Source organism: Asterias amurensis, chromosome 15 (assembly GCF_032118995.1).
Source record: "Asterias amurensis chromosome 15, ASM3211899v1".
In the NCBI taxonomy this organism is placed as follows: domain Eukaryota; kingdom Metazoa; phylum Echinodermata; class Asteroidea; order Forcipulatida; family Asteriidae; genus Asterias; species Asterias amurensis.
The window spans coordinates 17,053,205-17,065,273 of record NC_092662.1 but is presented as its reverse complement, the minus strand read 5'-3'; the positions used below and the strand labels follow the sequence as shown (position 1 = coordinate 17,065,273).

At 37.3% G+C, this 12,069-nt stretch overlaps 1 protein-coding gene across 2 annotated transcripts in view; it reads right to left on the bottom strand.

The window, feature by feature from the left end:
- Nucleotides 1-10,836, bottom strand: part of LOC139948080 (uncharacterized) — a 123,443-nt gene extending 112,607 nt beyond the window's left edge. The window contains exons 1-15 of one of the 2 annotated variants that reach the window (XM_071946108.1): nt 10,734-10,836; nt 9,441-9,710; nt 8,852-8,902; nt 8,525-8,583; nt 8,156-8,253; nt 7,314-7,382; nt 6,790-6,847; nt 5,591-5,743; nt 4,718-4,802; nt 4,349-4,454; nt 3,560-3,724; nt 3,197-3,343; nt 2,011-2,719; nt 1,252-1,335; nt 477-600 (exon numbers count right to left, since the gene is read on the bottom strand). In XM_071946108.1, the coding sequence (XP_071802209.1) occupies nt 477-600; nt 1,252-1,335; nt 2,011-2,719; nt 3,197-3,343; nt 3,560-3,724; nt 4,349-4,454; nt 4,718-4,802; nt 5,591-5,743; nt 6,790-6,847; nt 7,314-7,382; nt 8,156-8,253; nt 8,525-8,583; nt 8,852-8,902; nt 9,441-9,639 (2,107 nt within the window). In that variant the 5' untranslated portion in view covers nt 9,640-9,710; nt 10,734-10,836. The remainder of the gene's footprint in view (nt 1-476; nt 601-1,251; nt 1,336-2,010; nt 2,720-3,196; nt 3,344-3,559; nt 3,725-4,348; nt 4,455-4,717; nt 4,803-5,590; nt 5,744-6,789; nt 6,848-7,313; nt 7,383-8,155; nt 8,254-8,524; nt 8,584-8,851; nt 8,903-9,440; nt 9,711-10,733) is intronic. The other variant, XM_071946109.1, reaches the window with a different exon arrangement.
- Between the last annotated feature and the right edge of the window lie 1,233 nt (nt 10,837-12,069).

The following is a 12,069-nucleotide window of genomic DNA, read 5'->3' as shown; positions in this document are numbered from 1 at the left end:
GAGAATTACTCAACACACCATGACTACACACAATTTTTGTCCACATTGAATATGCAGTAAAGTCCATTGACTTTCTACATCATAAATATTCCCATTATTCAACGAGGAAAAATAAATAAATGTGTAGGATACAATTACTCACTGCGACCTTTTAAATCCCGACCTCAAGAACAGAATTATAATAACCATGTTCTTACTTTAGAGATTAATAAACTCCTTTTTTTTTCCAAGGAAATATCATTTTTTTTTGCGCAAAAGGCTTATTTCGTTGCATATGTGCCTTGTTTGGTCGAGGATGATGTTTTGAAGCTGTACTTTCAGTCGTCTGCATATGAATCTAGGTGAAAGGTGATTAGGGACAGGGATTGACCTAGTCTTGAGGTCACTCTCTGAAGTTATTCTGAGCCTCGTGTGACGTCAGATGCAATGCCAGATGTTCAGGCTAGTGATTTATTGACTTTTTCAAAGTGACTTACCTTCGGAATTGAAGTTTATGATGCTGATATTGTTGACCACAAGAGGGCGACAGACTATTTTCAGGTAAGATCTGTCAACCACCTTGGCGAAAATTAATACATCATTGTACAGAAGTAACAGCATCTGAAATAAAAAAAAATGTAAAAGGTACATTGTAAAATTTAAATGCAGTGATATATATCTTGTTTAGACCCAAACACACACAGCGCACTCACACGCACTATCTTGCCTGTCATTTTGGGAGTCAACACAAAAGATTTGACTCCAAAAATTATAGAAATTAATTGTTACTCATTACTCTACGACTTCTGTGAAAAATCACAGGTATACTACTCGGGTGGGGCTCGAACCCACAACCTTTAAAGACACTGGACACTATTGGTAAATGTCAAAGACCAGTTGTCTCACTTAACGTATCTCAACATATGCATAAAATAACAAACCTGTGAAAATTTGAGCTCAATTGGTCGTAGAAGTTGAGAGATAATAATGAAAGAAAAAAGACACTTTTCACACAAAGTTGTGTGCTTTCTGATGCTTGATTTCGAGACCTCAAGTTCTTAACTTAACTTGAGGTCTTGACATCAACTTTGTGGAAAATTACTTCTGTCTCGAAAACTACGTCACTTCAGAGGGAGCTGTTTTTCACAATGTTTTATGCTATCAACCTCTCCCCATTACTCGTAATCAAGAAAGGTTTTATGATGATAATTATTTTGAGTAATTACCAATAGTGTCCACAGCCTTTAAGAGATGTACACAAAGTCAACTTACATCCTTGAGTTTCTTCGTCTTATTCTGGACTGAAACAGGTCCTGTGTAGATAAGCTTCCTCCAGGGATCATCCAAAGGAATAGGCTACAATTGAAAATAGTATGTGACATTCAGATCTTCTATAGAGCTATCAATTTTTGTTGAAAGCAGAGGTCGAGCTTTCAATTTTTGTTGAAAGCAGAGGTGCTCCATAGAGCTATTAAATTTTAGTTGAAAGCAGAGGTGCGTTTTGGCGGTTGTAACCAATTCCTGTTTCGGTTGAACTTGCCATCGGTTAACCACTGGCCAGTGACTGAAACAGTTATTGGTTACGACCGCCAAAACGCACCCCAGCATTCTGTCTACTGTCTAAAAAATGTGGACATCATTTTACCATCATCGGTTTGATCCAATCTTTCTCTTTCCAATAATGAGTAAGCTAGGGTATGAAGGGTTAACATGGACGAAACTACAGCTTTATTAAAAATGGTCTTTGTGCTTAGAATTGTTTATTTTGTTTGTTAACTTGGTCGACTTAAGTTACCAATGGTAAGGAAGAGGGGGTACGAGTGCAGTCAACTAAAGTCAACTTTAGTAAGGAAAGGCTTAAAAAGCTTTGAGGGTTGTGAGTTTGGTTCCTGTTAGCTCATTGGTGGACACTTCCCCTGTACACAATGTTGATCATGGCAAAATGTTTGTTTAATTTCTCAAGTACACATTATGTTCTATTTCAAAAATTGGGATTTCAGAAATTAAGACTTATCAAAACTGAACATTTACCTTCAAGCTCCGAGCCCAGACAACAGTTTGCTTCAAGTGTGTGGAAGGTGGTTCCATTGTGTCTGCAGTCTTTCCATCTAGATCAAGGTCACGGGTTTCCCGCAACCTTCTCCTTCTTGGAACACTTTTGGCTCTGCATTTTTTTCCTTTTCCAGTTCTGTTCTCTTTTTTGCTTGGTCGAGAGAACTTAACACTTTGACTTGTAGTAGGTACACAGAAGAAACCATCCTTGCTAGTGGCAGTATGATTTGCAGGCTGACTCGTAGACAAGAGGTCAGATGTCACGATGTCAAATGTAATAAGGTCAGGTGCTTCTGGTGGAAAGACCTCCTCATTAGTACTGGGTGCTGAGGCGTCGTCATCTAAGACACTTTCCAAGGCGTTAAGATCGTCAAGAGTGATAGTTGCCATGACATCCGACTCCCATGAGGAGGTGCTGTTCCTATTGGCAACTGTTTCCTCTCCAAGCCTTATCTCAGAGATCACTGTATCATCTTGATTATCAAAAAATGATTCCCTCGGCACGGTCTCATAGATGTGATCGTCTGCTGATTGACGATAAGCCTGATCACCTCTGCCCTCAGCCACGTCAGTCTCAATGATTTCTTGACTATTTCGACTGAGAGGCCTCCAATCTAGACTGTTGCTACTGAACTCGCTGCTTCTCCGTGTAGGATTCCCGCTTCTTCTCCTGCCAGTTGCAGAATGCCTAAAATATAAAGAACGACTAATTTTACTGACATACACAAAATTCAATTTTTCGTTGACACCTTGTTTTCTACAGGCATAATATTTGGTAAGGGCTGACATAGGCTTTTCAGGCATTTTAATCACAATTTGTCTGATTTTTTCCAGGACTAAAATAAACAAAAACATAAAACAGACTTAAACAGAAAGAATAACATGCTTGTTTTCATTCATTTGAGGCAGTACAACTGAAGCCTAAAGTGTTCTTACTGTTTTATATTGAAGACACAAAGTTTCAAACAAATAATTCTTGTCAAGATGTCAATCTCCAGCCTAATCCCACTGACCAAATGCGAGGTAAAACACATGAGAACCAGTCCACTTGCGCAATGTTAATGGCGCAAAACTTGCAGCATAATTGTTGCGCAAGTGGTCTTCCACAGTTGCGTAAAGTTTCGTGAAATAGGCTACTGCTTGTCATCGAAAAGCCCAAACTTACCTTCTTGACTCCAAGGTTATGGTGGATGCATTTGAGTAGGTGGAACTACAATGTGCTCCACTTGCTGCAGTTTGACGAGCTTTATTACGCATTGCTACTTTTGCTATGAGCTCCCTCTGAAGTCTCCTATCAACAATTGGTTTACTCCTACAGAAGACAAAGCATAATCTTAAGAAGCCGTCTGTTTTTGATATTTTTAAACCCCAAATCCTTACCCCGTTCAAGGCCCTATTTCATAAAGTCTGTAAGCATATACAATTGCAAGCACAGAAAAATCTAGCTTAACAGAAACTGGTTACTAGCCCCAAATTCCATAAAGTTTACAATATCGCAACCGTTTAAAGAAAAAAAGAAAGTACTTACTTATACATTAAAGCTTCAACACGAGGAGCTTTCCTCTTCAGTTTGGGACTCTGCTTGGAAGCAAGAGGAGGCTTCCCATTCATCGACTTCTGCAGGAGCGGGTTGCGCAGTTGATGTACGTTGTTCATACGCTGAAGCAGAACACGCATGGAGCCGGTCGCTTTCCTTCATTTTAAACAAGAAAAGTTATTATTAGTAGGTACTTAAGTAAGATTTGAAACTTTGCATGGTAGAAGTACAACTCAGAGAGGTTTGCGATAGCACCATGTGAATATCTCTTTTGAGGGGTGTTGGTTCTGAAACAACTGGTTCTGTTCAGAACCGCCCCTACTCAAAGAGATATTCACATCGTCTTGTCAAAACCTCTCTCAGAAGATACTATAAAAGAAAGAAACTCAGTTTTGGATAGACTTACGAAATTTGTCAGTTAATAGAAACGACCGGCGACAAGAGTCACGCAAGTCATAGTGGGTATACAAAGTAAACAAACCAAGCAAGCGACGCGTACAAAAAGAAAACCATTGCTGGTTTTGAGTGCTTCTGCCATAGGTGCAGAATTGTCTGGATGATGGGCTGAAGCACCCAATATTTACCTTAAATAACTATAAGAGTGTGTGTTATAAATAACTTCTGCTGCACATGTACAACCTTCTAAAATGTCTACAAAGGTTTTCACTGACACCAGACCCAAAAGTTCCCCTTTGAGTTGTGTCAGTCTTAAAAATAACAGGTGTTGTCACAACTCAAAAAGTCTAATTTAACTTTGTGTCTGCACCTCAAGAAACTTACTTGAGTAAATCAATTATGACCATACTCCGAACACCTGCCACACTATGACCTCCGACCTCAAGGAATACATCTCCTGGTTTCAGCCCCAACATCTCAGCAACACTTCCTGTCAATTTCAAAAACAGAAGACAAATGTCATCCTACAATTCCCGAAAACAAAAATAAAAATAAAGTCCAATGGATTAGGGTCCTGTGCCCCTAGGAATCAATGCAGTTAGAAGGTACCCCGACTTTTAAGATAATCCTTAAAAAAAATAACATTAGAGTTTGCGGTGACACCATGCACGTAAAACTCTCTTCTGCGTATGTGTGGCTTCGAAATAAACTCAAAGTTTCGGACAGAATACTGTGTCCATTGTCAGAACCTACCTTTGTGGACTGTGCCTATCTTCACCGGTAAAGTGTCCAGGATCGTGAAGCCATATTTATCATCGGAATCCTTCCTTATATCAAACTGTGGAAAATAATTAACCCAAAACATTGACTAAATATTGCCACTTATGTTTCTGCCAGAGTAAAAAATCCACTCAATATGACAAAACCAAATAGATAAATTTACACAATCTGCGATTTGATATCTGAAAATATAATAAAACAGGTTATTGCGCTTGCATAAATATTACACAAATTTACAAGACAAAGAACAAGAATAAATCCTAGATTTGTTTATGGTTTTCAAGTAGAATCTGAGATATAATCATGCAGCTAAACAGAAAAGTTAAAAACATTACCACTTTTGTAATTTGTTTATTTTCATAACTTATAATGTGTTTGAAGCACTTTATATTATTTATCCCCGGTGCAAAACTAACATCTGTTAAGATCATAAAGTTTATAATTTGTTTCAACCCTTACAACGATGTGTAACTTTCTAGAGTTCTGTGAAGACAAAATCCACAGGCAAATCACTCGGGTGGGATTCAGAAAGTACTGAGCAAACAGGGCTGATAGTACACATCCGTGAAAACAAGTTATATATCCTGGTTGCAAAACTATCATAAGATTATAACTTTCCTTGATTTCCTAAAGAATTCAAAAAACTTCTGAAAACACATCTCTTCCCTGTTTAGGCTTTTCTCTTTTTCTCATGCTTTTCAAACATAGTGTATGTAGCTTTTTCGATAAGTTTTTGTAATTGTTTAATTGTGCTTCTATTTTTCAGTTTCTGTAAGCGCTGTGATATAGTTTTCTATGGGGAGTCTTTCTAAATACCTGTTATTATTATTATTATTAATGACTCACAGAATGCAGAGAAATCCAAGGGAGGATGCTATTCGGCCTGACCATACTGCTATCTCCAGGGGTTCCCTCCTTCCTGTTGACCTTTAACCCTACATGTAAGTGTTTCTCTTGTCCGAGCTTTTCATCTAGAAGATAGTACCAACCGTTCACCTCCTGCCCAACCGGAAAAACACAAAACAAATGATTAGTCGTCACCTCAAGAGTCTGTCATAACCACCTACTTGTTTTGACAATCCGAAAGGCGTCGCTTGTGATAAATCCGGCACGTTTCGGACTAATTCATAATTTGATTCTGTAATATTCCATGAGTGGTTGATTGACACTTAGCTAGACCTTATTGTATAGTGCATGGTGTAGCTTAGTACCAGGGCATAGTCAGGGTATGTGAGTCACACTTTCTTTGCATGGTTTGTTCCTGTCATGTGACTGTTGGAATGAATCATAGTTAAAGTAGGGTGGGTGAATCAATTTGACACAACAGTCCATCTCTTGTGTTGAATGGACCCCTTGCATTAACCGCCGAGTTCAAACAATGGAAACGTGCATGTGTGTACACAACGCGCACAATTCTCAACCAATGAAAGGTCTTCATTGACCTCAGTGAGGGCGCTGTTTGGGTCTTGTGTCGTCTTATGGTTTAGTGAGTGGTTTTGTAAAAACTTGACAGAGAACCAGTAATAAGCAATGTATTTCAATGGCTTTTTTGGCTGTTGACCTGTTCTGCTCACCAAATTGTTCTTTAAAGTAAGTTGAGTTAAATGTCATTAGTGAAACTGTACCAAGTGTAATGACATGGTGGCATATCATAAGCAGATTAATCTGGCTAACATTTATTTTTAACGGGGTATCAGTTTAAATTGATAGACTGGCTGTCTGAATCCATATTGCTTAGTAATTTCTGCTAAATTAACTTCATGAACTTCATTGAGTAATGACACACTTCCAGGGAGTTCAGCTTGACAACAGCTGCTCAATAGAGGGCGGTATTTGTATATGCAAAGGAGAGCTTTGTATTGAGAGAGTTCAACAAAGAGAGACCAGTTTTCTTTAGTCACAGTGGTGCTGGACGCCATTTTTGGTCTTAATTTTGGACATTGGACGATTTTTTTAAATAAATACAAAATATTGCAATCTGAAAAAGGAGTTTTAATCAAAAAAGAGAATGTAAATAGACAACAAATTACAGAATTCTGTCTTACCTTACTGCCATTGAGCAAGCTAGCAGTCCCAAAAGACATACTACCAAGGACACAAGTTCTGAAAAACAAGAGGAAAAGAACATCACAGTTAATGTTCACCAAAATCTTTAAAGATAGAAGACCTGTATTAAAGATGATTACTTAGCTGATAGTATAAAATATTGTGAGAAATGGCTTCCCTCTAAAGTCTCGTAGGTTTCGAGGAAGAAATAATTTTCCACGAATTTGATTTAGAGACCTCAGAATCAAGCATGTGAAAGCACACAACTTCTTGTGATGAGTGTGTTTTTTTCTTTCATTATTATCTCGCAACTTGGACAACCAGCTGAGCTCAAATTTTCACAGGTTTGTTATTTTATGCATATGTTGAGATACACTATCGTGAGAAGACTGGTTTTGACATTTACCAATAGTGTCCTGTGTCTTTAAGGTGTACAGGCTTTTTATATACTTTATATGCTATTTAATAACCATTTTCCCATTTTGTGTACAAAAACAAATCAGATTTAATTATCAAAACATACCTGTCAGGTTTCTGGAATACTGCAACAATAAAAAGGCGCGACTTGATAGATCTCATGACATCTTTGTGACTGTAATCAAAATCAAAAAAATTATTTAGGATCAATATTGACAATCAAATCTTCTGATTTCTGAGCGAAAATTCAGAGATTACTTGTCTTTACAGGATTTGGCTGAAGCAAACTGCTGTTTTCATTTTGCAAAAGACAGTTTCATGAAAACATACATCTACTGGTTTTGGGATATTCTGAAGGGGGAATGAGGAACAAGAACTGAGGCAATTGGGGTGTCATGGCCGAGCAGATAAGAGCGCCGCATTCAAGATCTGGTGATTCTGTTCAGCAGAGTGTGGGTTCGAATCCCGGTCGTGACAATTGTGTCCCTGAGCAAGACACTTCACTATAATTGCTTCTCTCCACCCAGGGGTAAATGGGTACCTGTGAGGGCAGAGATGGTTCTTGTGATTGATTTAGCCGAGTAGCGCTATTGTTGCACAAGGCTGTACACTCCCCAGGGAGCTGAGATGGCTTAAGGAAATTGATTTAAGGCCCAGTGACCAGGGGTAATAATGTTGGAGCGCCATGAGCGTCACTGCGTGACGGACCTGAGCGCGATACAAGAAGCCATTATTATTATTATTATTATTATTATTAATTGTTATGGTGCCCTGTGCTTTTGCCGTAGTGCCCTCTGCATGGTTCCCATGTACAAACTTACATTTCCCCCATAATCAAGAGAGCGTAGTTCGAGGCCTGCCATGGCCGTAGTGAAATCAAGCATGCATCAAAACCAACGGCTTTTAATTAAAGTACCGTAGTGTTTTACATCTGATCTAAAAACTTACAATGTCAGCGTGTCATTAAAGTCTGGCTTTGGGTCATTTGCAATCTTCCTTGTTCTTTGTTTGTTGGATTCTACTCCGTTGGAGGAAATTATTGAGACCTGAAACAAACAAAAGTAATAACAAATCTGAGTTTTGTATATTTTGGACATGTTTTGCGAGCCAAGAGAACTGGCAAATGAAAAACGATGAGATTCTAACAAAATTTCCTTCCAAGATGACACATTTTGGTTCTAGAAATGGAGCCCGGCACACCTAGTTTGAATTCTTTGAAGGTGACAAGCTATTTTTTACAAGAGATTACACGATTAATTTAAGAAAAACCCACCATAATTTGGGATGGGGGGAGGGGGTTAAAAATGTTGTGCTCACCTGGATGTACGAGCTGTAATCTTGGCTCTTTCTTACAGACAAATTCCTTGCACCAAAAACTACAAGTGAGAAGAAATCATAAAACAATTAATACATTGGACGCAGAAATAGGAAGTATAACAAACTAATAATCAAAAACCACCAAAAAATCAGGGTTAAATTTCCCTGTCTCAGGAAAATCTGTCCGCTGGAGGAGGATGTTTCAAAAGAGGATGTTTTCAGTACCCTCGCTGAGGGTACAGAATCTCCTGCCACACTGGATTGGCAGCCAATTGAGATCTTAATTGGAAAATGGAGCGATTAACTAAGAACATAAAATGAGCTTACCATGAACTAGGAGATGTGTCTGACTCCAATATACAGCAAGTTTTAATAGACCTTCAACAACAAAAAAAGAACAGGTTTAATGATTGGCTTGAATTTTTTGGAAAATCTGATACAACGCTGAAAACCTTAGCTGTTATTTCAGGACTACAGGCCTATGTCAAGAAAGTTTTGGGGTTGGGTTTTAGAAATTGCATTGCCCATGGAACATTTCCCATGTACATGTATCTCTATAAATACAAATACAATGGACTTCAAATTTGTAAAACAACTTTTTAATCTTTTGCGTAAACTTGGTACAGTCATGTCATAGATTGGTACAGTACCAAAAATTAATGACCATTAATTAACACTTACTTGGTGAGAAGCACTGTGCAGCTGTTGATAGAATAAACTGTTTAGAGAAAGGATTCCTTTTGAATTAATTGGTTTTAGTTTTTTTTTTCACCCATTTTTCACCCATTTGTACATGGCTAAATGTTTCATGCATGAATTGTTGCTCAGTTTTTGCTAGAAATAGACTGATTCAATGCGTTTGAAATTACTGTGACAGTTTTTTTTATGGACAAACAATTGATGCTCGGGAATTTACCTCTTGTAACTTTTCTTGTCCAATCTATCTCCTCTACCCTCCTTGTAGATCTCATTGATTCATCGTTTTGACCCCCTTCATGACCTTTGACCCTTGGCCTTTTTATCCTTGGTTCAATGACCAGCTCAGATGAATCTGACACAAGCGGTCTCTTTAGCGTAGAGGTGAACAATGGTAGAGTTGGAATTGGCTGTGCCATGATTTGTTTTGAGTTGTACGTTGAGTTGATGTCTTGAGCCGTATTCTACCGGCTGGGATATGTTCAAACCACTGAAAAAAAATGATAACACCATTAGTATTCAAAATATTTTGGTCCAGGGCAATGTATCATAAAATAACCTTAAAATAACCTTAAATAAATTCTAAACTACAATAACATCACATCAACAGAAGTAACAATGGATCGTATCATCCACAATGTAGGCCTACCTCATTAATTTACCGGCTGGGACATTAAATTTTCAAACCACTGAAAAAAATTATAATCAGTTTAGTGTTAAAAAATGTTGGTTTGGGGCAATGTAAATATATAAAATAAACTTATAAATAAGATAAATAAATTCTAAACTACAATAACATCATCAACTGAAGTAACAATGGATCATAACAATCCACAATGTAGGCCTATTTGAATCTCATTAGATTAAAACAAATGCAATTGCAAGCATGTGGCCTAGTTTAAAATCTTAATTTCAGATTTAAAAGTATTTAATTTCAATCGAGCTGAAAATTATTTAATAAAATAGCTATGTAGACCTAGACTTCAGTTCAGACTAGAAGTAGACAAGAGTTCAGTTCAGTTCATAAATGAAATAGTTGAATTTGAAAGAAGAAAATAACATAGAAATTGTATGTTACTTTCATATTGTTTTAATTTTATTATTAAAATGTATCCCCTTTCTTTCTAGTCATCATTATGACCATACACAACAACATAATTTGATTTTGAAAGGACAATGTAATGTAGTGTACGTGTACAACAAACTGTATTTTAACTATTTAGTTGTATTTTGTGATTCAGTTCAAAAGTAGAACGACTAGTAAATACTTAAATGAAAATGCAAGGTCGAAGAATGTTATATTTACAAAACGAGACGAAGTATTGTGCTTAAAATTAGGCCTGTGGACGCAACAACAATTAAATAAACCGCCAAGAATTACAATACAAATTACAATACATTGACATTGAGTTGACAGTGATGGTAAAACTAAACCCGTTTCAAAATCTGAATGTTACTGTTATTCGTCTTTATATGAAAGATCTAAGATTAATAAATATCTTATGATAAATACCTGTTTGAAAAGAATCTCTAACCTTTGTTGTTTTCGACCATTCATTAACAACAGCAACCGCAGATTTTTGGAATTCTAAACGATCAAGTGGACGTTTGCGAACTTTGACATTGACATTATAAACATAGGGTGGTGCATAACAAAATTGCACATAAATTGGCCTACATGATTTGGGTGCTATACCAAGCCAAAATAATCTTTGTGATGTTGAGTGCGCCCTCTAGCGCCAACAACACGTCAATGACATTACATTATACAAATAAAAAATGATTACGGATCACGAGAAAAATAAACCGTCAGCTGATTAGCAGCAAGTGTACTTAAAGCCCTATTGTAAACAAACAACAACTTTTCGGTTGCAATTGCTACCAAAACCCTTTTCAAGAATTAATAACACAAAAATAAACACTTCTGATTGGAGCTTCTACAGAAAAAAATAATTTGGAGATTTTTTTTTGTAAAACGGCCTCCTCCTTCCCCACACAGCCGCCCGTGCCTCACCAGAAACAGTGATGTCCTGAACGATTATTCTTTCCTTTTTGAAGTGAATAAATTTGTGATTATTTAAGAGAAAAAAACATTAAATCGATTATTAGCCTATGCTAGGCACCATGTTCCTACACATAAAAATACAGCATGTAGCCTAGGCCTTCTGGAAATAATCTAGGCCTACGCTTGGAAAATTAAAAGACTTAAATTAGACATAATGATAACTCAATAAACGTAGACTTAATTACCTTGAATTCCGATGAAGACACCGATCATTCGTGTGCATGACGTCATTCGAGTAGGGCACCATCGACTAGAGATCAAAGGAAGGGTCGTCCATCGGCATTTGGGCCCATCCTGCCCCGCGCGTGCACTTGCGTTTGCCATTTTTGCGTCATCGTTATTCGGCAGCATGAATGACGTCGTCACGGTCCAAACTCTACGCTATGCGAATATTATGAGATATCGCTCGTTCTCGTGGCAGCTGCAGAACTCCTAACTTGTTCGTAGACACCTCGTCTCTTTTCAACTTCCGTGAATCAAAGTGAAACAATTTCTAAAGAAAAACTTAATATTTATTGATGACTTTCACACTATAATGTCACTCAAAGATTATGCGGAGTCACTCGATGACACGAATTTTCACAAACAACATAATAAAGCAAAACAAAAGTAACCCAATATTTGGCTCCAAAGAGCATCCATAAAAAGCTACCCATCGAAGGAAGAAAACATTATTTTTGTCAGTGACTTTATTGTCGACTTTTGATGAGCACACATTATTATAAATCAACTAAACAGTTCCATCTATTCAATCAATACCTTTAAAATAATGATACCAATATCT